Source organism: Lycium barbarum, chromosome 7, assembly GCF_019175385.1.
Source record: "Lycium barbarum isolate Lr01 chromosome 7, ASM1917538v2, whole genome shotgun sequence".
NCBI classification, from domain to species: Eukaryota; Viridiplantae; Streptophyta; class Magnoliopsida; order Solanales; family Solanaceae; genus Lycium; species Lycium barbarum.
In genome coordinates this window covers 116766071-116793594 of record NC_083343.1, presented here as the reverse complement: position 1 = coordinate 116793594, position 27524 = coordinate 116766071, and the positions used below count along the sequence as shown (strand labels likewise).

Here is a 27524-nt window from a genome sequence, read left to right as displayed (position 1 = left end):
AAGTTTTATATCCCATGGATGTAATTAGTAACTCAAATAAATTTCAAAACAAAACCAACTCAACACTAATGTTAACAAAAGAAATTCAATTATGACACTAAGAATGACAGTAATGTTAGATACCTATTCTTTAGTTTTGCATAATTGGTTTAGAGCGTAAAAATACATAGCTTAATTTTTTTCTTTGTCATGTAATTAATACTTATTAGCCATACTTATTTTAGCATAACTTAGTATTTTGATTAAAGTCATTTTCTTTATGGATTATTAATTAGCAATACTTATTTTAACCAATTTTATTATCTTTTTTGTTGAATATTTTAATACGATGTCATCGCCCATCTCACATTTTGTGTTATTTTCTTAAGAAACACTTTAGTTATATAGTTATATCATACTAGGACTAAAGAAACATTTGAAGTAAAAGTCATATATTTTGTAGGAAGACTTTTTGGGAAAATACATAAAAACCCGCCTAACATATACTCGGATTAATTATGACGCACCCAACCTTTGCGGGCGACCAATTACCCTCCTGGCCTTATTTTTTTTTATGTATTTTTGTATTTTTTTCGGCTGACATGGCACAATCAAAATTTGAAGCCCAGTTACACGGTGGAGAGTGTTGCACACTCTCCGCCACATTGGCGCCACGTCAGTGCCACTTTTCCTTTATTTATTTTTTCATTTGATTTTTCTTTTATTAATTATATTTACACTAATTAACCTCTAATTAACCATTAAACCCTCCATTAATTTTGTCTTCTTCATCACTAAACCCTTCTTCTTCTTCTTCATTTCAAGAAATCCATCAACTCCATTAACACACACACATTCAACCCATTTTCTTTAAAATTAACAACACACATTCAACCCATTTTCTTCCTCCATTAACACACACACATTCAATTTCTTTCATCAATCATAAATATCTTTTCAAGAAATCAGCCAACCCATATTCTTCCTCCATTAACACACACACATTCAACCCATTTTCTTCCTCCATTAACACACACACATTCAACCCATTTTCTTCAAAATAAACAATGAAGAAATTGCACGAACTGCATGCCCTTCAAATGGATTGGTTGCTCAAAAATATTTATTGCACGAATTGCCCTTCATTGTTTACAAAATAAACAATGAAGAAATTGCACGAACTGCCCTTCAAATCGACTGGTTGCCCTTCATTGTTTACACGAATTTCCCTTCAAATGGACTGGTTGCACGAATTTCCCTTCATTGTTTACAAAATTCAATGAAGAAATTGCACGAACTGCCCTTCAAATGGACTGGTTGCACGAATTGCCCTTCATTGTTTACAAAATAAACAATGAAAAAATTGCACGAACTGCCCTTCAAATGGACCGGTATCCCTTCAATATGTGTGTGTTAATGGAGGAAGAAAATGGGTTGAATGTGTGTGTGTTAATGGAGGAAGAAAATGGGTTGGTTGATTTCTTGAAAATATATGTATGATTGATGATGAAATTGAATGTGTATGTTAATGGAGGAAGAAAATGGGTTGAATGTGTGTGTGTTAATGGAGGAAGAAAATGGGTTGAATGCGCGTGTGTTAATGGAGGAAGAATATGGGTTGGTTGATTTCTTGAAAATAAGCTTTTTATGATTGATGATGAAATTGAATATGTGTGTTAATGGAGGAAAATGGGTTGATTGATTTCTTGAAATGAAGAAGAAGAAGAAGAAGAAGAAGTGGAAGACGACGACGTGGCAGTGACGTGGCACTGACGTGGCGCCAATGTGGCGGAGAGTGTGCAACACTCTCCACTGTGCAACTGGGCATCAAATTTTGATTGTGCCATGTCAGCCGAAAAAAGTACAAAAATACAGAAAAAATAAGGCCAAGGAGGTAATAGGTCACCCGCAAAGGTTGAGTGCGTCATAATTAATCCGAGTATACGTTGGGGGGTTTTATGTATTTTCCACAGACTTTTTCGAAAAAAACCCAAAAAAACTGAATAACCCGAAAAAACCGAATAACCCGAGAGAACCCGAAGTTGAAAAACCCGAATTTTATTGGTTTGGTTTGGTTTATAAATTTAAAAACCCGACGCAATTGGTTTGGTTTGGTATTTGAAAAATCTGAACCAACCCGGTCCATGTACACCCTATGCACCATCTTGTCTCTGTCCTATATTTCCATCGTCCTCCTTTCTGGCGTTCCATGTTTGTTTTGAATTCGTAATTTTTAATTAGATCGATTTAAGTAAGCTTTTATTACAGGTATACAGAAGGGAGCAAGTGTTCTGTCTAGTACATTTCATGCTTCACCCTATTCCCACCCCTTGAGTATGTAATTTACAAAATTAATAAAAATGGCAATAGAACTATATATGCTAAAACTACGCTATCATAAATCATCCATATCTCATATTGAAAGTTAAATTAATTCTGAGATATTCTCCAACTGTCTTCTCATTCCAGTCAGTTTGAGTTTCTTCTTTTCAAGAACTTTGTTATTTGAGAAAAAAATATGTTAAATATAGTTGACTTTCCTATTGTATTCAAACAATTTCATTATATAAAAAGTGGGAACTAAAGTCATTTTCTAGGTGACTTCTGGTCTCTCCCCTCTTTCTCAGAGCAATGTAAAGTTGTATACTAGTTCCATGGCTCATAATCTTGGTATAAGCTTTTGGTAGGACTTGGGCCACAAATATTTACATCATTATCGTTGATTTATACTCTCTTTGCAACTTTACTATTGCTTATAATTAAGCACATGATTTAGTTTCAAGATGAACAAAAAGATGAGGTTGATTAAATAATTCGATAAATACAATCATATTGAGCAGCTTGATCATGCATTGGATAGTTTTCTCATGGACATCCATCTTGGAAGAGCCTAGTCCAGTAGCGAGTTACCATGCAACATACGTTTTTTCATGCCAAGAGATAGTTATTCATACATAGAGGGGTCGTTTGGTTTGAAGACAAGTTATGCAGGGACTTGTAATGCAAGGATTAATTTTGTTAGGGTAAATACTCACTACAAGAAAAAATATATTTGGCAACAATTTTTTTTTTGTTGCCATAGATTAATTATTGTTGCAAAAAGTACTTTTGGTAAAAAAAAAAAAAAATTGTTGTATGAACTTTTCCCAACAGCTGTTATTGCAACAACGTGCAACATTTTTTTTTTTTTTTTGTCAAAAGTACTTTTTGCAACAATAATTGTAACAATAGACCAAAGTTGCTTTACGAATAGGACAATTGCGTTCAAGCAATAGATTACGAATCCAACAAGACTCAGAGACAACATTAGCAACCCCTCTGTATTCTGCTTCAGCACTTGACTTAGATAGAGTAGGTTGGCGCTTGGAAGACCAAGAAATCAAGTTATCCCCAAGATAGACACAATAACCCGATGTGGAGCGTCGAGTGTCTGGACATCCTCCCCAATCAGCATCTGTATATGATAGTAGGGACTGTAGAGAGGATTTGTATAAATGTGTGCCAAAGTCAATCGTACCTCGAATGTAATGCAAAATGCGTTTTAATGCTTCCATATGCTGGACTTTGGGGTCATGCATAAACAAGAAAACCTGTTGGATGGCGTATGATATGTCAGGCCGAGTGAATATCAAGTATTGCAAAGCACCTGCCAGACGACGATACTTCGTAGGATCCTCATACGGGGCGCTTGAAGAAGCGTTGAGTTTGCATTTTGTGTCAACTGGAGTGGGGCAAGGCTTACACTGTGACATGCCTGCCCTGTCAAGGATATCCTCTGCATAAGAACTCTGAGACATAAAGAGACTATTTTTGTCCCGGGAGACAGCAATCCCCAAAAAATAGCTCAACGGACCTAAGTCTTTCATTGCAAATTCCATAGCTAACTTGGACATAATACCGAGTCTGAGAGAGTCTAAAGATGCAGTTAGAATAATATCATCCACATATAACAAAATGTAAGCAATATCTTTTCCACAACAATAAGTGAAGAGAGAGTTGTCAGATGTACTATGCGAGAAACCAATGGTTGCCACATATTCACCAAAACGCTGATACCAAGCCCGTGGTGCCTGCTTCAAACCATAAAGAGACTTACGCAAGAGACAGACATGATCAGGATGAGCTGGATCCCGGAATCCCAGAGGTTGATACATATAGACGGTCTCATTCAGATTGCCATGTAATAATGCATTCTTTACATCAAGCTGGTGAATGGGCCAAGAGTGAGATAAAGCAATAGTAAGAACCATACGGATAGTTGCCGGCTTGACCACCGGACTGAAAGTCTCGTCACAATCAACACCTTCCCGTTGAGACCTGCCATCACCTACAAGATGGGCTTTATGCCTCTCAAAAGAACCATCAGATTTTTTTTATGCCAAAAAATCCATAAAGACCGAATAATATTAGCATTTGGAGGACGAGGGACCAACTCCCAAGTCTTACTATCAATAAGAGCATTATATTCATCTTGCATAGAATTTTTCCAATTCGGGTCATTAAGGGCACCAACGGGATTCCGAGGAATGGGGGAGATTGAATTGTTGGTGACACTTCAGGCTTGATTATGGTATTTCAAGTTCGGCTTAAAAATCCCATGTTGACTTCGCGTAGTCATGCGATGAACGGGTGGGGTGCTGGCAGGGGAGGGGTTGCTGCCGTGGTGAGGCAGCGTGGGAGATGGAGGGGCTGGCAGTGGGGGGACTGTCGTGTGGACCATGGTAGGAGGAGGGCTGCTGCCGTGGCGGGCAGCTGGGGCAGTGGAGGTGGACTGCTGGGCAGTCGGCGATGAAGGAGAGGAGGTGGGGGAGCTCGGGTGGTAGGTTGCACGAGAGGGAGGGGCTGCATTGGCGGAGCAGTGGCCTAGTCATGCAACAATTGGATTCTCAATAGGGAATTATCATCATCCAAAAATTCATATGAGGTAGGAGAGGGAGTATTTATTTGTGAGAATGGAAAGGAATTTTCATCAAACCACACATGCCGGGCTATAATTATTTTTTGGCTCGATAAGTCATAGCATTTGTACCCCCGATAATTGGAAGGATATCCTAGGAAGACACACGGAGTGGACCTAGATTGCAGCTTATGAATTTTTGTGGAGGGAAAGAGAGGAAAGCATAGACAGCCAAAGACTCGGAGATGAGAGTAGGATGGATTCTTTTGATAAAGAATGTGAGTGGGTGTCTTATATGCTAAGAGTTTAGAAGGAAGAATATTGTGTAGGTACGTTGCCATGGCCAAGGCGTGATGCCAATAGGAGGGGGGCATAGATGCATGGGCAAGGAGTGTACGAACAATATTATTGATGGATTTAATTTTCCCTTCCGCCTTACCATTTTAGGGGGAAGTGTAGGGACAAGAAAAGCGGAAAAGCATCCCGTTTTGTTCACAAAACTTATGAAAAGGACCATTATCAAATTCACGCCCGTTGTTACATTGAAATGTTTTGATTTCTTTTTCAAACTGAGTGCGAATGAAAGTCCGGAAAGACAAGAAGCAATTATAAACTTGGGACTTTGCTTTGATGGGAAAAGTCCAAAGAAAATTAGTGTAATTGTCAAGAAATAAAACATAATATCTGTGACTTGAAGAGCTAAGAACACGTGAAGTCCATAAATCACTGTGAACAATGTCAAAGGGCATAGTAGTAGTTGAAAGAGAGTCATAAAAAGGCAATTTAATTAATTTCCCAGAGGGCAAGAATGACAAACATTGTTTCGAGCCTTATTACATTCAATCAAATTACTACTACGTAAAGAACTAAGAATAACATCCCCTGGATGACCTAAACGGGAGTGCCAGATATGAGGAGAGATGACACTAAAAGCAGATGGTGCGGAAGACGAGATGGCTCGAAATTTTTTGAAGAATGGATAAAGATCACCCCAACTCTCACATCTCATGAGTTTGCTCCCCGTCCGTAAATCCTTCACATAAAAACCAAAAGGATCAAATTCAACAAAAACCATATTATCGATAGTAAATTTACGAACGGAAATAAGGTTTCTGATGAGTTTAGGTGCATGTAAGACATTTTTCAATTTTAAAGAGGGATTTTCTTGAAGGGATGTATGACCATAACCACGAATTGGAATCATGTTACCATTACCAACAACAATGCCATTATTTTTGCTCAATTGATAATAAGACGAGAGAGTACCTTGGGAGTTGGTCATGTGAGATGTGGCTCCGGTGTCCATGTACCAATTCTTGTCATCGGGCGGATTTAACGACATTGTGTGCATAGCTTGATCAATATCTGTGGGCGCATACCCACCATGTGATGACGAGGCTGACGAGTAGAACGACTGTGGAGGACGAGGACCAAGAACTCCCTGCTGTGAGGGAGCTGGACGCAACTGCTGCCACCCAGCCGTGGGGTACGGGCACGGTGGGGTGGCCCACGACTGTGGCCCCCAAGCTGCCCACGGTGGAAAATACCACGACGGGGCAGCGGGTCCCTGCTGTTGCGACGCGGCGGGTTGGTATGCCTGGGCATTGGTTCGGCTGCCCCCGCCGCTGCTTTGTCCATTCCCGCTGCCACCGCGGTTGTTGCGGTTACCGCCGCTGCGACCGCGGTTATTTTTCTTTCCACGATGCTGCGAGTTTCCACGATTGTTGAAGTTATTTTCAAAATTATTGGGCTGTCCATTTCCTGAGAAATTCTGAGGATTAACATTGTGGGAAACAAGAGCAGCATTCGAGCCGGAATCGTGAACGGCGTCCTCGGCATGGCTATCTTCCTCAAGCTCAAGCATCGACCGGACAATGTCAAAATATGGGAGAGGAGTACGGTGTTGCACCGTCGTGCGAAAATTTTTATATTCCTCCGACAACCCTCGCAGAAGACGAAGCACAAGTCGTTCGTCGGAAACTTTGTGACCGACGTTGGCAAGGTTGTCTGCAAGAACTTTCAGCCTGGTGCAGTATGCTTTCACATTCGGAAAATCCACCAATTTGGTGTTGGTGAATTTTGCATCAAGAGCAAGAGCCCTAGCCGATTTGTTATCCTGAAAGAGATGAACAAGGCGGTCCCAAGCCTCGGCTGCGGTGTCCTCTTGATGAATGATCGTGTTGAGAAGATCATTCGATATCGTACCATATATCCATTGCCGAACAATGTCATCTAGCCGTTCCCATAGGGCCTTAGCAGCAAGTTTTTCGGCTGCAGTTGCTGGTGGTGGCACGGTGGGGGAGGCAGGAGGTAGGATGTTGTTATTTCCCGCGTTTATGCGCATTTGGAAAATTTGGAATAATCTTGCTTTGTAGGAAATGAGGGCTATGTATTTATTTTATCTCATATGTGTGATATTCATGAAAAATATTGGTGCGAAAATACGGGGGAAGACCAAGGGCAAAATTGGAATTTTGGAAATTTGTTTCGGGAATTACAAATAAGATCCACAATGAGTTGGGCCCAAAAAAATAAGAGAAAATTTAGGCCCAACTCAAGAGGGTGGCCGGCCATACATGGCCAAGCCCATGAGAATTATAAAGATTTCCATGTGCCAAATTAGTTATAAAGGATCATTATCCCTTAGAAGCTTCATGAAACAAACAAAAGAAATAGAGCAAGAACAAGGGAGAGGGGTTCGGCCCCCTCCAAGAGAAAAAAAATAAAATCCCAAGCCTTTAGACTTTGATCCAAAAGTCATAATTTTCTAGCAATATTACTAACTCAAGGATGCTCTTCAACATGGTATAATTTTTTAAGGCAAGAAAGTGCTTGTGTTGGCAAGTGGAAGTTTGAGGAAAAAGGTAAGATTTCTATTCTTTTGTGTTATGGAATAAGTATATATGTTATGATGATGAGAATTGGATGAGAATTATGGAGTTGTGATGTGTGTGTGCATAGCCGTGTGGGTGTGTACATGGCCGTGTGCCATGGTGATGAAGGGAGGAGATGAATTAAATTCCATTTAGTTTGTTAGTTGTGTTGTTGTGGTGTTTGTGATGTAAATAAGGGTTTAATGAATCAAGTTGGTATTGAAAATGGTTGTGGGTCGTTATGGGAAATTATGTGAATTTTTAATAAAGATTTTATGTAATTGGGGAAGTAAGATTCAAAAATGAGAATTTTGGTTGTTGTTAATGAATTTGGAAGAAAACAATGTGATTTAGTAGTTTTGTTGCATTTGTAGAAGTTTCGGATGGAATATAGAATTGGCGGGATGACTTGAATCCTTGAATATTGTTTGGAATGTTATTGAAATATGTTTGAATAATCTTGAATTAGTTAATGGATATGGAAAATGTTGATATTAGTTTGGAATTGTGGAGTTGGAATGGAAGGGTTGTATTATGTAGAAAAGAAGACTAGTTGTGTTAGAATGTGTTTGGTTGTGGTTATTGGTATTGTTGTGTTGTTGTTGTTGATATTTTGGGCCGAGATGATTCTCGGGGATGTGGAATTTATAGGGAAAATGCTGCCGAAATTTCGGTAGACAAATATGGATTTAAATTTGAATTCTAAAAGCATGAATCTCATATTTGGCAACTATGACCAATTGTAGATTTTGGGCAAAGCGGGGATTGAGTTTGGACGAGAGTAAGGCGCAAGTGAGGTATGTAAAGCTATCCCTTTCCTTCTCTTGGCATGTCCTAGAAGTACTAGGTTTGAGTTTGAACCTCGGGGATCATTCTATTCATAGAAATTCGAATTTACTTTTAGCATTATTCCATTCAGTGGAATTGAAATAGAAACTTATGCTTTGTTGAAAAGAAACGTTCAAACATTCGTAACTTTCGTAAACATGATCGAATCACCCCTAAGCTTTCATGGTTGATTCCATAAGGTCAAATGTCTGTAAAATTTGTACGCCGCCTCGACTTGGACCGAGGTGGGCCCTCTGGCCCCGAGTCTCCTTCGTTGCCCTAATTGACTTAACTTTGTTCGATATCGGAAAGAGACTTTTGCTTATGACTTTAGCTATTAAAGAATAATGTTTTGATTACTCCATGATATTCTGATTTACATTTTGAACTATGAATACGATTTCAGAAGTACTTTTGTGAGAAAAACTCCGTATTGATCAGTTGTCCGGACTAGTTTGCCTAACGGGTTGTCATATGATTATGTCCAGTTTCATAAATGTTCTGATAGGTAAATTGCATTAGTTTCCGCACTACTCTGCTCGTGCCCATTATTATGATATCGTTCGCCGGTTCCCGGGCCGGTTTTGTGATCGTGCGCACTACGATATATTCGGCAGTATGCTGTGTTACGGTTCCCGAGACCTCGCCATAGGGCCGGGTTCCGTTTATGGAGTTATGCTGTGATATGGCTTATGATATGTTGTGATGATGTGTGACGGGGATACGGAGATTTGAAACCTTCTGGTGTTATGCTGTGTTATGGCGCCATCGACGGGCGGGCGACCATATTCTCTGTGCCCTATGCATGACTTATATTTTGAGAGTAAACATTTTGATATTTTGGGTTTGCACTTATGTTCTGTACTTCTATTTCGTTTATGCCTCAGGTTTGTTTTCTGTATCTTCTGCTTTGCATACTCAGTCCATATTTCGTACTAACCCCCTTTCTTCGGGGGGCTGCGTTTCATGCCGCAGGTACAGACGCACAGTTTGGTGATCCACCTGTTTAGGACACCCTCTTTTTCTATTTGGAGTGCTCCTCTTATTCCGGAGCCTACATTTTGGTATATATCTTCGTTCGCTACATATGTATGTATTTGTTCAGGGGTACGGCGGGGCCCTGTCCCGCCATATGATTCGGTTGGTCTGTTTAGAGGTCTGTAGACGTATATGTGGGTTGTGCCTACTTCTGTACAGGTGTGTTTGTATGATCCCACTCACCATGGCCGCCTTGTCGGCGTGCATTTGTATATGTTTTGGGCCGTTACGCCATTTGATAGCCTTGTCGGCTTATGATATATATGTATATATATGGTTGTGTTTGAAATGTGTCTGAGACAGTTTGATATAATTTGAGGCAGCGTGTGATATTTGTGTCTAGCGATGTGCATTCCGCCAATCTATCAGATTTTGATGCGGCCTAAATGGCCTGTATGTTTGTATATGTGTGTATATGATCGGCGATGTGTATTCCGCCGCCCCTTTTTGTTCTGATATGATATTTCTGTACACGTGTGATCGCTTAAGAAAATGATTTTCAGATCCGTTTAAAATGATGAATTTGAAAATTGACCTAGCTATAATATGGCGATTTGGTATGTTTGTCCGTTTGGGTGCTCAAGTAGGGCACCAGTCGCGGCCCACGGGGCTGGGTCGTGACAGATGTGGTTGATCACCAAGTTTGCACGACAATGGAGCTTGAAGAGGGTAGCCCAATTATTGTATTGGCTTCCTTCGTAGTCAAGCACAATAGGAATGCATGATTTGATATTGGTGACGGTAGTCGCAGGATGCAACTTGGAGGCGTCAGCCATAGAGAAGAGAAGGGGGAATAGCCGAAGGAGAGGAAAACGAAAAGAGGGGAGGGGGTCGGCGGCCAAGGGGGGGGGGGGGGGGCGGCCAAGGGCTAGGGTTTTAGGATGCTAGGGTTTATAGGAGAACCTAGTCTGATACCATGTAAGAGAATGTTTTCCTTGATTATTCTGTTCCCTTCAATGGGTTGATATACATGATTTACAACATAATTGTCGGCTACAAATTAGGAACTAGTTTGACCAAATAATTCTAACATATGCTATCCTAAAATAGAAGATTACAAAATATATTTGACTAACTAATTACATAATCTAACAATAATCAATACTATGGCAACAAAATCAAATTCTTTGGCAACAAAAAAATCATTTGCCAACAATAAAACTAAGTTGTTGCTAAATATAAAAAAAATTGTTGCGATTTCTATACTTTCTTGTAGTGACTTATTTGCACCGGGTGTTTACGCCAACCCAATAAATATATTACCCATGCTTTCACAAACATGATTATCATAAAATCATTGTTAATTATTACACATTCTTACTTTAATTTATTCCTCAACCATTGTAATTAGTATGATTTGGTATCACTGTTACGTACAATGTCAATAGGTATACAATCCCTAACATAATTCAGAATTTCGGAGTCCAAAGTCCAAACAACTCTATATTGGCTGTATTTTTCTTTTTCTTTTCTTGGAATTTGCATATTAATCTTATGGCTGATCATGTCCAACCTAATTTACCATATGTTAATTATCTTCCTTTTTTACCGGATGATTCCTTTATCCGTTTTATTACCATATATTCAAAGTAATTAGCTAGACCATAGCCTAATCCAAATCCATTACCCAATCCTCGGAGGTAATTTTTGAACCAATTCTTAGCTGTCATTGCTAATTCTTTTTAATACCCCATCTCTAGTAGGAGTATTCCCTATTAATTAATCTCCTTGTCCTAGAAATAATTTGTCTTTGGTTTCTTACTTTCTCTAATGCATTGGCTGGAATCATCGTCAAACCAAGAATATGGACATGATTTGGCTGATTTCATTGGTGTTGAGAGTTGCATTGATATAAACCTCGAGTCCAATACTCAACATGATGGTTTGATGATCAAGAAAAGGCTTGAAATGAAAAGAGAGAAAATAGATAAAGAATATCCTCCACCAATACCATGTCTTCTACACACAGAAAATTACCCTTATTCCAAAATCAAAATGCCTTGGGTGATGAAGAGATACACTGAAGATGGCAGGTTAGTGGGGTGAAAATTTCCAATATAAATATATATATTCAGAGACAGATCCAAGATTTAAACTTATGGGTTTATATTTTGAATATCTATAGTGTGAGTAAAACTTCTTGTAAGACTTCTTGTGTTCAATTAAGCTCATTCAAAATTATAGATCTACCCTGCTAAAATCCATCACTATAAAAAGTGATGAGTGATATTTAGTGTCAAATTTAGAATTCTGAATTTGCCTCGACAACATACACTTTTTGTCCAAGAGGAGTTAATTAGCATTTTTCGCCGGAAAATTTCACTGTATAGATAGATCAAACTTTTTTTTATATATATATATATACTACAAGTTGAATTTCCTAACCTTTTTTTTTATGTTTACTTTTTTATATTTTGAATTCCCAAATTAAAATTTCTGATTTCACCATTGGTTCGTCTGTGACAGGTTGATCATTAAGGAAGAGAAAGTAAAACACTATGAGTATCTCGAGGCTCATCGGTCCGATGGACGGCTGACACTTCGTCTCATCCCGCTTAACAATGAAGTTTTGAGAACACACGACGATGATGATGATAGTGAAAATGAGCTTGTGGAAGATGAAGAGGAGGTTAATATTCATGATTGGGAAGAAAAAGAAAAAGAAGAAGAACTTAGTGATGTAAATAAAAGTGATGAAGATAGTTTTCAACAAAGGAATGGAGAATTAAAGGGTGAAAATGAATTGGCAAATGTGAATGGTGGTGCAGTAATTGGAACCAAGTGTTGTAGTTCATGTATGTTTGACTTGGCCATGCCCGCAATAAGGTCACTTCATACGTAACATTAGTTACCATATCTTTACTTCTCTGTTTTCTTTAAAATGAACAAAAATTTTGTAAGTCTATTTTTTTGTGAATATTTGGCTACTCCTTTGGACTGAACAAATTTTGAACTTGCTTTCGTTTTCTTTTAGCAATTAAGTTTTTTCTCCTGATTGTTTGTAGCCAATGATTTTGACTAAGCAGTTTGTTTGATATTTACATTAGTTGATTACTATTACAACCTAAAGTGCAGAATTATACTCGATTTTTTTTATGGACTCTGTTAAAGTGTAAACGTTTCTTGGACTAAGTGCATAACTATCTGATTTGAAGCCGCCATTTAAGTTGGGATTTTTTTTTTGGCACGTGTACCCCACTTTGGATATAGAATGTTTGAAGTAACTCTTGACAAAATCTAACTTCATATTTAATGTTTAAAATTTTATATGGCTAAAGTTCATTCATTTTTGCCTCAACCAGCAATTATTGCTTGAATTCTAATCATATATAATTGAAGTTTAGACATCTTTTCCTGAACTCTAGCCACATATGGTTGCACCTCAGTTATTTTTATCTGCTTCAGTCATTTTTTGGCTCGAACTCCAAACACACCAGATGTGACTTAACGTCAGAAATATATGAACTTCACTCATATGTAACTAGGGGTGTGCATTCGGTTTCAGTTGGGGTTTACGTCATTTGGTTTCGATTTTTCGGTGTTCGGTTTCTAAAAGCTACAATCCAATGCGAATCAAAATACGTTTAGTTTGGTTCGATTTATCCCTATTTGGTTCTGTTATTTTCGGTTTGGTTATTCGGTTGCGTCATATAAGATAACTAACATAATCAAAATGACGAAAAAGAATAAATATTATAAAGAATGAGAAGTAATCATGTCAAATCTCTTAAATATATTTTCTAATATAAGTCACATGGTAAAACTTTAAAAATACAATATTTAAAAGTATATAAATACATGTTCATATACTTTTATTGTGGGATTCAACTGGGATGCTGTTGTTGTATATAAATACATGTTCATAACTTAAAGATTGAGAATGAGTCATTGTATACTCTAATACAAATAGCCACTAATAGCCTGTTTGGCCAAGCTTCTAAAAATAACTTATTTTCAAAAGTACTTTTCAAAAAAATACTTTTGACTAAAAGCAGTTTGTGTTTGGCTAATTAATTTAAAAAGTACTTTTGAGCAGTAATTAGTTATTGGCCAAGCTTTTAAAAAGTGCTTCTATGTGTATTTTTCTCAAAAGTACTTTTCAAAAAAGTGCTTTTGGGCAAAAGCTATTTTTTTAGCTTCTGAAAAACTGCTTCTGCTACTCCCCAAAAGCACTTATTTTCTCCTAAAAGCTTGGTCAAACACTTCACTTTTTTTAAAATAAGCACTTATTGAAAAAATAAGTACTTTTGGGGGAAAAATAAGCTTGGCCAAAAAGGCTATAAGTAAGAAAGGATGAAAGTGATTAACATTCAAACTCAAAATCCCTTAAATGGTATATGTTAAATAAAAATAATATATATATATATATATATATATTATTCGTTTTTTCGTTTTTTCGTTTTTTCGATTTTTTATTTTTGAAATCAGAAACCAAACCAAAAATACAAAATTTTTAATTTTCCAATCCGAAACCAAACCAAAAAAAAAAATAACAAAAAACCAATCCAAATTAAAATTCGATTTTGTTTGAAGTTATATTTTGTCGAAGCCTTGAACGAGATATACACATCTCATACAATTTTTCATACACAAAATTTGAGCGAACTTTTTAAGCCTTGAGCAAGATATACACATTTTATACATTTTTCATACACAATTTTGAGAGATTATTTTAAGTCTTGAATATTATATGAAAGTTGTCTATAATTTGTTGTAGTTGTATTAATTTTTACAGAAACCTAACATGAATTTTATACACGAAAATGTGAGTGAAATGCCAAGCCTTGATCGAGATACAAATTTCATACCGTTTTCATACACAAAATTTTGAGTGAATCTTGTAAACCTTGAACGAGATATACACATTTCATACATTTTTCATACACAAAATTTTAAGCTAATTTTTTAATCCTTAAGCGCAATTTTTTTTAAAAAAAAATTATTTTTGAAAAAAAAGAAGAAGTTAATTTATACTCCATATATTCATTCATAAGGCAAAGGCAAAATATATTTCACAATTAAGTTGTTACTCCCTCCGTCCACTTATATTTGTCACGTTTCGCATCTCGAGAGTCAATCTGTATAAATTTTGATCAATATTTTAAGATGTATTTTTTTCATTATATTAATATGAGAAGAATTGCAACTTATAGTATTTTTTGTATAGTTCCCGAACATCTAAATTTTAGTTTTAAAATATTGAATTAATCTAATTTAATTTAGCTCCGGAGATTAGTTAAATTGACTCTCGAGAAGCGAAACGTGACAAATAAAAGTGGACAAAGGGAGTACTGGGAGTACAATGTCATTACAGGTAACTTCTATGATAATTAATTAATAATTTGATAAGGATTATAATGATAAACAATAGTCATTTATATAGCTACCAATGGATTCTTGATTGAATGTCAGTATGTGACTAGATTAAATTACTCCCCATAAGAAAATTGGTCTTATTATCACGTATTAAAATTCTCTAATAACTAATACTATGAGCTTTATGAATGATATCACTCTCTTTATATGTATATAAAACATATATCCTTACTTAAAAAGCTTGTCTAATTATAATTGCCATATGAATCACATATATCGAATCCTTGATTGTCGGAAAGGTCCCCAATCACATTTAACAGGCTCTTTTACCCATAGGGCCATAACAATAAAGATGAATAAAACTTATTTAGACATTAGTAGCAAATGTTTGACTGATATGAAATATTTTAGGAAACGAGACATCTATTCCTGACCAAGAATTTCTAAAACCGCGTGTACCACGAGCAGCTCTAATGGAAAAAAAGAAATTACTTTGTCATAAGCTAATAATATATCCTCTCTCTCAGCTCATGTGATGCACTTTTATTTATTTATTTATTATGTATTTAAAAAGAATGATACATTTCGTATTTAGAAATAATCTAACTTTAAATTTCATTCACATTCAGTGAGATAATTTATAACCACAAATATTCGTAACTTGTTTTAAATCATAAATCTCAAAACCTTCATAAATTCTTAAATTTCATGATGAATCAAAGTGTTTAGTTACATCAAATAAATTAAAACTGAAAAAATATTATTTAGTGTAAATATTATCTTCCTATTTTAGTTCCTTACGAGTTACGACATTCCATATATGAATCCCTTGCCTTATTATTGCTATAGAATATAGCATGCAATGAACTTTCACTGTCTTTTCTAAACAAAAATTTGATTCATCCACGCACCCATTCCATATTCCAATCAATTTGTCGAGCATTGAGTCTCAATTACAGAGTCGTGTCACACGTTTAATCATCATATTATTCGTCGCAATTTGTCAAAATGTGAACTGTTTCTTGAAGAAAATAGAGGGAGCTTTTCCACTTATTTGACATCCCAAAAGAATTCGAATTGATCCTGTTTTGGATGTGAACAGATAACCAAATAGCAAAAGAATCGATGTTTGGAGGTTAGGGGTGGAAAGAGGGGTCCAAAAACTTATATTGCTCACTAACTATTTGAAATAGGATAACTTTATCATTTATTTCATTTTTGATAAATCTATTCATGAATTTACATGGACAATTAGTTGTATCGACTCGGAACATCTGCACATAAATGTAAAGAAAGGAAGTATAAATTTTTTCTTATCTGTGTTCTCATAATCCTACTTAACTTTGTCACTATTCTTGTTTCCTCCAAGAAATTAAAGACTATTTGGGCGAAATTAAAGGACCGTCCAACTTTTGAACTAAAAAAGGTTACCCTGATATAGCCAGATATAATTAAGTGAATTGGAGTATGGTTTTTTTAAAACCAATAAAGAATATTTACAGTGATTTTTTTGGAAAATCTAAGAAATAACAAATGCGATAATTATTCAAACAACGACATTTATTATTAGTATAAAATTATAAATACAAAAATCAATGCAACAGATTTTAAAGAGAAATTTCTGTAATAGTAATTATTGTTATTATACGTAAATTGGAAGAGAGGGGAAGGTAAAAGTTGTGTATAAATCAGAAAATTTTAAGGATTTTTTAAATATGTATTACACTTCACATGACATTAATCATCAAAGAGTCACACCTAACCCAAAGAAAAAACTTATAAAAAAAAAATCATCGGTAGGGAGTGCTTTCTCAAAAAATAAGGATTAAACGGCGCGAATTCGGATATAATCGGTTTCCAATACGAATACTGGATACCGGGTGGAAACAAAAAAAAAAACTTGTTGCTCTTGCTTAAATAGAAGACTTGTTGTCCGTTTTAATTTAAGGGGTCACTAGGTGGGTGAGATAAAGACTCTGGATAAGATGCATGATTATTTTATTTCGCATTTGATTAGTGTGTTAATTAGTGCTGGAATTATTTTATCCAACCATTTATACTAAAATAATGGGATAGCTAATCCCATAAGATATCTCAACCCATGAAATACTCCCTCTGTCCCATAATAAGTGTCACTTTAGCAAAAACTATTTGTTCCATAATAAGTGTCACCTTATGAAACTAAGACATAAATTGGCAAGTTTTTTCAATTTTATCCTTAGACAAAAACTTACAAGCCAAAGTAACATCTAAATGATAATTGGAAAAGCCACACAGTAACTTGATATTATTGGATTCCCAATGTTAAAAGGATTATTAATTATGCATGCTCTACTCAAGAGGAAAAAATAATTTATTTTTATTATATAAGGGTAATTTAGCAAACTTCATATTGCATTATTGGTTTCTTAATATGCGTCTTTTTGGTTAAGGTGACACTTATTATGGGACAGACGACGTATATTTATCTATTCCATCCACGTACCAAACAACCTCTAAGCCCAGGAAACTGGTAGGAATCCTTCAAGTTTGGGTTGAATTACCATATCCAAAACGGAAAAGGGCCTAAAATGTCCTTAAACTATTAAAATTGGTACAAAAATGCTCTCCATCCATCTTTGAGCACCCAAATACCCCTATCGTTAACCTATTGGGTCTACTTTGCCCTTATTTTCAACAATCACGTTAAAATAATTAAATAATTATTTATTATGTGGCTAGATCTGATTGGCCCAAATTTAAACCCTTCCCAAATTAAAAAAAAAATCCATCCATGACCCGTATTGACCCGGCCCGTGTGAGAAAATCTCTATCACCATCATGCCATCTTCTAACTTGAAGCTTCAAGCTTCATTAATGACTTCCATAGGGTTTTTTGCTTCTTTTTTCGGGTTCTAAGCCCTAATTTGATGGTTATTCATGCTACTAATTTTAAAAATAGTATCACCCAAATTTACAGATTTTGAAATTTAAAGCAAGGTTCGAAAAGCACCTTCAATGGCGGCTTTAGTTCACTTCCTTAATGGATTTTTTTCCAAGTATACTCAATCACGCTTGAGCTTAAGAACCAAATTCCAACATACCAAGTTCAAATTGCCAACAAATCTCGAAATTAAATTTTTAAATTGAGGTCAATGTTCATCAATGAATGTCCAAGTTGTATGTAGGTTTCATGATTAAACAAGTATTTTTGCAGTATTCAACTAAATTTCAACACAAATATGCTCAATAAAAACTTAAGATAAGATTTTTTTTTCCATATAAAAACTAATGCGAGTTAATTTTTCCTTATTTTGATTTGTAATGAAATGGGTTAGAGGTTTTTCAATTTGGTTTGTTAGGGATTTATTTGGGGCGGGTCAGGGTTTAGTTGGTGGATCCGGTTAAATGGGTTGAGAATTAGTTAGTTTTAGTTAATTATATGGCTATCCAATTATACGTTAACGACAAGGATATTTGAGGGCTCGAAGTTGGATGAATGACATTTTTGTAGGGGTCTCAATGGTACGGTTCGGGCGGTTATTTTATAAAATTTATACCGTATAATTTTTTTTGTTATTTAATTTTGTATAACCTAAATTAGACTTTTCGAAACCATCCCATTATCTCTATTTCTCTTCGGTATCGGTACGGTTCGGTTAGTTTTCGATTTTCTATTTTTGGAAAACATCATGTAAAATCACTAGTAGAAGTTAGAACACGATACCATGCATACTTCTGTAGGACTTTGGCAAAAATTCTCTAAACATTTTCACTGTTTAAAAAGTGATGAATAAAGAAAACATGAAAGATGACAAGAATAGAAATTCATCTTACAAATTTTACGGTAGTGTAAAACAAAGTTAAGCAAAAAAAAAAAAAAGATATACTTTAAATCACACAAGCGAGAAGAAATCAATCAAAGGGGGACTCAAGAACTGAGTATACTAAGATTAAGTATCCAGTAATAGAAATTTAAATCATACGAGAGGAAATATATCTAATACCTTGTAGCTTGCTAACTAAGATCGTTGGAGTACCTTTTACCTTACATGTTACTACTTGAAACATTAGAACTAATTTAATTGCAATATATAGGAGTAGTATGATATGTTTCAATGTTAGAACTTTGGGTGTTAATTATATTATAGGCTTGTAGCTGTTTCCATCACCCGGGCCCAAGGCAAAAAGATTTATATTTTACTGTTTATACACTTAATGTATAAAATATAATTATACATAAATTTATTTAGTATGATCCGGTATTTTTTTCGGTTTATTTTTATAAAATTTAAAACCGACCTAATTATTCGATACAGTTATAACTTTATATAAAAACTGTCGGTTTCATTAAAAAAATCTAAAAATCGATTCGGTACAATTCAGTTCAGTCGATTAAGTCAGTTTTTTAAATACCATTAACACTCCTATATTTTTATATCAATTCTAATAGTTCTAAGTATTTTAGGCCCATTTCCGTATCCAAAACTCAAAGGGACGTGATTATAATTTCCCCCTTTTTCTGTAGTGATTTTACTGCATGTCCAAGCGACACAAGTAAGAAGTGTCGTTTTCCAGTTAGATTCAAATTAATTATAATAATAATATTCGCACTTCCGTTTTAGATTCTTTATTATCTCTTTCTTTCTATTTCAAGCAATTTAATAAAACCCAAGGAAATAAACAAGAAGTTTATCATTCTTTCAGCTCATCTGGGTATTAATTATTTCATCTGTTTTGTCACTATAGTTTTTATTTCCAATTCAATTTAGAATATTTTGAGAAACTGTGATCTGGGTTCTTGTTATTTTGGTCAGTCCAAATCAAAATTAATATTTTCATCTTTTTGGTCACTATAGTTTTGATTTCCTATTCAATTCTAAAATAACAACTACTCCCTCCGTTCATATTTAAGTGTCTTAATTTGACTTTTGACTTGATATGGGGTTTAAAAAATAAAAAAAAACTTTTTAATCTTGTGATCTCAAATTAAAAGATGTGTAAAATAGCAAAAAGTTAATTTTTCCGTTTACTTTTACTTGTGTATCTGAGTATGCACACCCCTTAAAATGAAGTACATAATTTATCAATATACCCATATTAGATTTGAAAAATAATTTAAAGTGCATATTTAATACTATGAATAAAATAAAAAAAAATTATCTTCTCTTGATATGCTAAAGTAACAAGTAAAATTAAAAATCTATTTTTGAAATATTGGATAAGTAAAAGTGAACGAAGAAAGTATTCGAATCTTGTGATTATAAACTTATCACACATGATGTTTAAATTATTAATTTACTAAATATAAAAAAAATACTTTTTTTGAAACAGCTTAAATTGAGATGGAGGAAGTATATTAAATGTATCTATTTTTAGTAAGGACGATAAGTACATTGGACTGGAGTGATTATTAATGTGTACATTGAACCCTTCCATTTTAGATTCTATATTACTCTCTTTCTTTCTATATATCAAGCAATTTAATAATAAAGCACGAGGAAAGAAACAAGAATTTTCTCATTCTTTAAGTTCATCTAGGTTATTCCATCAGTTTTGTCACTATAGTTTTAATTTCCAATTCAATTACTTGAATATTTTGAGAAAATTGTGATCTGGATACTTGTTATTTTGGTCAGTCTGAATCAAAATTAATATTTTCATCTTTTTGGCACTACAGTTTGATTTCCAATTTAGTTCTTGAATTATTCTTTCAGCTCATCTAGGTATTAGTTATTTCATCACTTTTTTGCCACTATAGTTTTCATTTCCAATTCAACTTAGAATCTCTTGAGAAACTGTGATCTGGGGTCTTGTTATTTTAGTCAGTCTGAATCAAAAATATAAATTTCATATTTTTGGTCACTATAGTTTTCATTCTTGAAACTTTCAAGACTCACAATGAGAAATTTTGATCTGGTTTCTTGTTATTTTGGTCTAAAAAAAATAAAAAATAAAAGGAAAACCTTTTTAGTTTGCAAACCTTTTTTTTTTTTTTTTTTTTTGGATTTAATTGTAAGTCTTTTGTTCATTTCTTGTTTTAGGTACTTGATCTGGCTTGCTGTTGATATATTTTTTTTTCTGTTTTCTTGATTCAGTGAGGAAACTTTGACCTTTGATTGTTCATTGAAGTGGAAATTCATTTGATGAGAATTTGAAGTTAATTTGATAATTGTGAGAGTGTGTTAAATGGCTGTACAAGAACTGGTTGAGATCAAATTCAGGCTTGCTGATGGTAGTGATATTGGGCCAAATAAGTATGCATCTAGCACTACAGTGGCATCTCTCAAAGAAAAATTAATTGCACAGTGGCCTAAAGGTTGTGAATTTTCTTGACTTCTACTTTATTATGTGCTCCTACTATCTTATTGTTCGATTTTTATTATTACCTGTTGTTTTCCTTGCTTCGGTTATTGTATTATTTGTTGTTTCGGTTATTGTATTATTTGTTGTTGCTAGTGGTCTTTTTTCCCATTATTTTCTACATGGCTTCTTCACTACTGTATTTACTTTTCTTACTGATTTTGATATGCTTGACTTGAGTTGAGTGTCTATCGGAAACCACCTCTCTATCTTTACAAGGTAAGGGTAATGCTGCGTACACACCACCCTCTCCAGACCCCACTTGTGGGATCACACTAGGTATGTTGTTGTTACTTGATTATGTGAATTTACATTTGCTTGTTTCCTGTGTTTTTATATGGAGTTGCTTCTTTTGTTGCATAATCTGATTCTTATTGCGTATTTTGGTGTTTGATTGCCGTTTTTGTGCCGGGCTGTTGAATTGTGTAACCATCTTATCTTAAAGGTTAAGTTGTTAGAGAGAGCACACTTTTAGTTACTTAATTATATTCACCACAGAGACTACAATCAGTCACTCCTTTGTTTCTTCATTAGTCTGTGATTTGTGGTAGGACTAGTGGTTGATTGTAGTATCTGCCTGCCCATGTTCATTTCTTCAATCATAATAAAGCGGTTCGAAACAAAGAATTGCTTGCGTGTTCAGGGTTCATTGACTTCTGTTCTGACACAATAGCTATATTATTGTATAATGAACAGAGTTTTTGGTTGGATCACCTTAAATCTATCTTTTCACCCTTTTGTTACCGCAACCTGCCTGTTGAAATTAGCTTGCGAGAATGAAAGTTTTTTGGACCAACAATGCACTGCTGCATCTTGATTATACCAGATAAGCCTTACCAAATGGATAGGTACCTTTTTCCTTGGTACCTCTGAATTCTAATAGCAGAAGCAATTATCCATCAGCTTGTTGCAGTTGGGCTGCACTAGAATTTTTTTTTTTCCTGTGAGTGGAATTGCTAGAAAAATCCTGATTTTGTTCATTCTATGATGCTTGGGTTGTCTCACCAGCCTCAACATGATGAAAACTAGCTCTCATCGAGAGAAAGAAGAATGGATGAGAACTGGGACTGGGATGTTAGTACGAAGAAGGGTGGGTTCCAAAGAGGATTGTGCCAACCATTTTCGTCTAACAAAACAAAAATTACTTGTGAATATCATAGTCTGAAGGATGGATATACGAAGAAAAAGGTCTATGGAAGAAGTTGCAGTCTATTATGCAGAAGTTTGACAAAGTTGCTGATGGAGGATGGCTTCTGAATTAATGAGATCTCAAGCTTTTCGGAAAGGAAAGTTGGGTGTATGTTAGAGTGGGAAGAAATAGGAGGAAAGACAACTTCTGACATTTAACTGCTAGAACTAGATAAATAGAGGAGATAAAAGAGGAGATAAAAGAGGAGATAAGAGCAGGAATAATAAATTAGTTACCTGGGGACTCCTTCGGTTCTACAACTGCATCGCCATTTGAATAACTGAAATTGAAAAAACCTTCATGCAAAATGTTTAGAATGATATATTTTTCAGTACATCACTTATTTATAGATTTCACAATCTCTTTTCCATGTCCAGTTAGCTTAAGTTTAGCAGATCGAACCCTGCTCTCATTAGACATTGTTGGACGGATCAAATGGTATCTCATGGTCTATCGTCAATCAGAAATATCTCTGGATTGAGCTTTCCACCAAATTCTGGTACATCCATCTTGAAGACGTAGAAAACCTTTTCCAAGCAATCATGGTGATTGCGGCATATCCTTTGTTTCACTGCAGCACCACCTTTTTGAGTTAGATTAGTTGATTTCTCCGTCTGTTGAGCATCTTCTCCAACTCTATTTCTCAATTTTTATTTACTGTTGAGTTACACGGTTGCTGTGAGTACTGCGACTATATTGCCCAGCATGAGTAATTTTTTTTTTTGTGAATAAACCTTGGTATCCGGAGCAGCTTGCGCTTACCTCCATTAATTCCAGGGAGTACTTGCTATCTCCCACCAGCACAGATACCGGCCAACCATGTCCACCAACGCTTGGACAGACGAGAAGAAATCACCTATTATATTACTCCACTGGGATTTGAACCTGAGACCTCTTGGTTCTCAACCCACTTGAATTTTATTCTCCTAATTCACTGTTAAGAGCCCGTTTGGATTGGCTTATAAGTTGCTTATAAGCTGTTTTCAGTTTTTTTGAGTGTTTGGCTGGCCAACTTAAAGTCATTTTGTGCTTAAAATAAGCTCAAAAAAAAAAAAAAAAAAAATTGGGCCCATTTGACTTAGCTTATCTAAAGCAGCTTATAAGCTGAAAACAACTTATAAGCCAAAAAAAATAAGTTAGACTACCCCAACTTTTGTTTTTTAGCTTATAAAGCTGCAAACAGCTTATAGGCATAAGCCCATCCAAACAGGCTCTAAATTAACTGACTGCTATGAGTTTTGCAACTAAATAGCTCCAACATGGCTACTTAAATTTTATTTCGCTGCAACACCTCTTTTTTTCTCTCCTCTCTTGAGCCGAGGGTCTTTCGGAAACAGCCGCCCTACCTTTCAAGGTGGGGGTTAGGTCTGCGTACACTCTACCCTCCCCAGACCCCACATAGTGGGATTATACTGGGCTTGTTGTTGTTGTTGTTGTTGTTGTTGTTGCAACACCTCTTATCTGGTTGGTTAAGTTTATTTCTTCAATGTTGAGTATCTTTTCTAGCCTTTATTCTCCTTTTCACTTACTATTTAATTATTTGACTGCTGTGAGTTTTGCAACTCAATAGCTTCAACACCAGTACTACTTAAATGAACTTGTCAAGTAACTGCAAATAGCAATTTATCCCCTTGATAATCTGTTTGATCATTGCATTAAGGCTTCCCCACATGGTGCTTACCTGCTGTAATACCAGATTATGTTTCGGATCTTATAAGCATGAGCACGGAAGACTAAAATGGTGAAAAGCTTAACTTAAAATAGATTGTTTGGGTTTGAAAATGAACGGGCAAATGAGAGGTATTTTATGGGATTAATATGGCTGGTATGAAGAGAGTAGTTCTGCTCTAGTGCTGTTCATAAGCTGCCTACATTATGAGAAAGTGACACAGCAGAGAAGAAACAACAACAATAACTAAGCTGCAATAAGTTTGAATTCTCACTATCCATTTGGACCCATTTCATTTCACTATTCAAACCCATGTAAAGTGTGACTAGATGAGTATTTGTCATGAATTAACTACTTTTACGCTGGACATCAACTACCGTAACCATTCTCCTTTATTAAAGTATGGAACCGACAATGTTAACAAGCTCACACAAGTGGTGTTGGAGCAACTCAATTCATAAAATTATATCGAATATTTAAAAGACACTACAAAATTTGAAAACGTAGAGCAACCTAAATATACCCCATCATCTCTGGCTTCAAAGGGATGCTTCATTTTTATGAGTGATGGAAACTTTAACTTGTCAACTTTTGACAATGTCGTTTTTCAATGTGCTTTAACACATGCTCTAGGTCAGGGCCCAGCAGGGACCTGCCCGGGCCTGAAACAACATAAGCAGCCACCCATCAAAAGAGCACGCAAGACTTGAAAACCTAAATGCGAAGACACTTATGGAGCAAATGAGCTTAGCCAACTTCAAGGACTAATATTCCCTATGACAAAATGAATACTAGTCCTAGAACTTTGAACGTGTCTTGCGTTTTCCAAATCTTCTTGTATATAATCTGCATCAATTGTCAGCCAGCAATTGAAAAAGGATGAAAATCGATCTTCATCTACCTATTATTTATTTGTCACTAAAATGTATAATTGTTGGGTTAGACGGTATCATTTATTGATCCCTTTCACCTTTATTCTAAGGTGTATCTCAAAGGCTTCCAAGAGGTGCATGTCATATAGTGCTACTATTTTCTTTTTTTCATGTCAAGAAATTTTTTCAGTGAGCTCTCATATGTTTTCTTTCCCAAGATGCCTGAATCTGCAACCATATATTTGCTGCTCATAACTTGGATACTCTTTTGGCAAGCAATAACCCAGCTAACAGAAGATCTTACTGTGGCAGATAAAGATAATGGGCCAAGGACAACAAACGACGTGAAGCTTATTAATGCCGGAAGCATTCTTGAAAATAGTAAAACTCTTGGTGAATCCATACTTCCAGTCGTTGAAGTTCCAGGAGGTGTCATCACTATGCATGTTGTTGTAAAGCCCCCCAATAACGACAAAAACAACAGTAAGTGCAATATTTTGTACTACTAGCATATGTTGCCCGGACTCTTCAAAAATACCACTGGGTGTGTGTCGGATCCTACAAAAGCTATGCTTTTTAGAGGATCGACACGTTTCCGGAAGCATTTTTGGAGGGTCTGAACAACATAGCTTCTAGCTCATTGGTCATGGTTCAGTGTACAGTGAATGCTTCATTGCATTTTTCTGTTGTTTTTGGAGTATTAGAGATTAAAGATTAAAAATTCCTGTTCACATGCAAGAAAGAAGACTTAAATAAAAGATACTAACTTTTTAGGAAGTAGAAATTCTTTTAGCTTGTCTAACTGCTGGATGACGGCTCCAATTCTATTCTTTTGGTACTTTCTCCAAATTCACTAGCTCTCACACCTCTCCCTATCTCGCACCCAAGTACAAAGGAATTCTTTTCTTTTCTGATAATTAAGAGAAGTCAGAAATGCGTCTTATTTGAGGTCTGTTTACAGTATACATTTTTTAGATAGTACATGCATTGAAACAGCTTAGTGTTTAGTGCTTTCAACTTGCCATCCGGTAAGTTCCATATTTACATGTCTGTCTTTGTTCCTTTTGAAATACTTAAGAGCATTTGGACTGGCAAAGTCAGTCTTGCCTGGTTTATAGCTTTGACAGGTTAAGAAAAAAAAAAAGAAGAAGAAGAGAGATGTATTTAAACAGCTTAGTGTTTAGTGTTTTCCAATTACCATCATCATATAGGGGTCAGTTCCATATTAACGTGTCTGTGAAGCTTTCCTTTTGAAATACTTTAGGGGTCGTTTGGTGTGAAGGATAAGCAACAATAGTCCCGGGATAAAATTTTAATGCCTCCTTATCCCGTGTTTGGTTGGAGTATCCGGAATAACTAATCCAGGGATTGTAGCCTTATTTTATCCCACATTGAGGGTGGAATAACTAATCACGGGATAACTTATCCTTGGATTAGTTATCCGTGATAAGTTATTTCCCAACCAAACGAGCCTTTAGTGTTTAGAGTGGCAAAGCGAGTCTTGCCTGGTCGTATAGTTTTGACAGGTAAAGAGTGTAAATATGATAAGCTATATTTTATCGTAGTACTCCATCCGTACCAAAAAGATTGTTTAACTTAATGAAATGATTTACAGCCACATAAATGTCCAAGGCTTATTTTGGACGATACATTTCAAAAGTCTTTCCTTTATTTCTTAAACTTCGTGCAAGTCAAACTAAGACAATATTTTGGGACGGAGGGAGTATATGATAAGGATTTGAGCTTTATTTTTTAGTAATATATAATAAGGATTTGAGCTTTCTTTTTCATTTTGTTTCTTATGAAAGCCTACTGATTGATTTTTCTTTGAACGTTTGTCACAGATAAGCTGGAGGAGGATTCCACTATCAACGGCGGGTGTGCATGTACAACATGTACAATCTTATAATTCGTTTGACCAGTAATGGAATTGTTCCCACTTTGGTTATATTTCATGGTTCTGTATAATTTTCAGTAGGAGAGTTTTTTGGATGAATTATAGTATCCTAAAAGTAAAAGTTAGCGACAAAGAAAAAGATATAAAAAAGTGAAAAGTTTGCGAATAAGATATCATTGTGCTCTGACTTTTTGATTCAGAATGGAGGGATACCATGTATATAGTCTCTTGGTATACCTGCTAGAAGGCAGAAAGGGAGTTGATGCACTACTTTTAGGAGCTTTGTGCGGGGGTTTGGGGGTGTTTGGGTGTGGGGGGGGGGGGGGGGGTGGAGGGACTGAAGAAAGAAACAAACATAAGCAGCAGAAATCCAGTAAATAGATCATAGTTTGGTTTGGTTTCATTTAGTTTGGGATTTATGGTTGTCACTTGAAAATCTGTCTGTGGTTTGCCTTAGTGATGCTCAAATGTACTTGGCTGCAACCTATGTTCTTTCAGTCAGCTCCTATATATGTTGGATATGCTTTTCCTTCTCATACTGTAGTTTTAGGAGACAAGCTTGCCCTTATTCTGGCAATTGACATGTGACAGATGTGTTCTCTCTGTATCTATCTATAGGTCTAT

General features: G+C 35.5%; 2 protein-coding genes across 4 annotated transcripts; both read left to right on the top strand.

Moving 5' to 3' along the window:
* Positions 1-11254: 11254 nt before the first annotated feature.
* On the top strand, positions 11255-12501 carry LOC132602477 (uncharacterized). Its single transcript, XM_060315317.1, has 2 exons — positions 11255-11648; positions 12082-12501. The coding sequence occupies exons 1-2, from the start codon at positions 11386-11388 to the stop codon at positions 12455-12457; spliced, it is 639 nt and encodes a 212-aa protein (XP_060171300.1). The 5' UTR covers positions 11255-11385; the 3' UTR covers positions 12458-12501.
* A 7797-nt stretch (positions 12502-20298) lies between these two features.
* On the top strand, positions 20299-27087 carry LOC132603940 (membrane-anchored ubiquitin-fold protein 6-like). Of its 3 annotated transcripts, none has more exons than XM_060317241.1 (4): positions 20299-20451; positions 21009-21229; positions 25316-25486; positions 26848-27087. In XM_060317241.1, exons 2-4 carry the CDS (start codon positions 21100-21102, stop codon positions 26910-26912), a joined length of 366 nt encoding a protein of 121 aa, XP_060173224.1. In that variant the 5' UTR covers positions 20299-20451; positions 21009-21099; the 3' UTR covers positions 26913-27087. The 3 variants fall into 3 exon arrangements, with proteins under 3 accessions (XP_060173224.1, XP_060173226.1, XP_060173225.1); XM_060317243.1 differs by having other exon boundaries at positions 20396-20544; XM_060317242.1 differs by lacking the exon at positions 20299-20451 and adding an exon at positions 20464-20636.
* The last annotated feature ends 437 nt before the right edge of the window (positions 27088-27524 follow it).

Bases quoted from the DNA above. Each gene is read 5' to 3' on its own strand.
- LOC132602477 (XM_060315317.1), top strand. From the start codon at position 11,386: ATGCATTGGCTGGAATCATCGTCAAACCAAGAATATGGACATGATTTG. The intron at 11,649-12,081 runs GTTAGTGGGGTG...CGTCTGTGACAG, and splicing joins AGATACACTGAAGATGGCAG to GTTGATCATTAAGGAAGAGA.
- LOC132603940 (XM_060317241.1), top strand. From the start codon at position 21,100: ATGGCTGTACAAGAACTGGTTGAGATCAAATTCAGGCTTGCTGATGGT. The intron at 21,230-25,315 runs GTTGTGAATTTT...TTACTGTGGCAG, and splicing joins AATTGCACAGTGGCCTAAAG to ATAAAGATAATGGGCCAAGG. The intron at 25,487-26,847 runs GTAAGTGCAATA...CGTTTGTCACAG, and splicing joins CAATAACGACAAAAACAACA to ATAAGCTGGAGGAGGATTCC.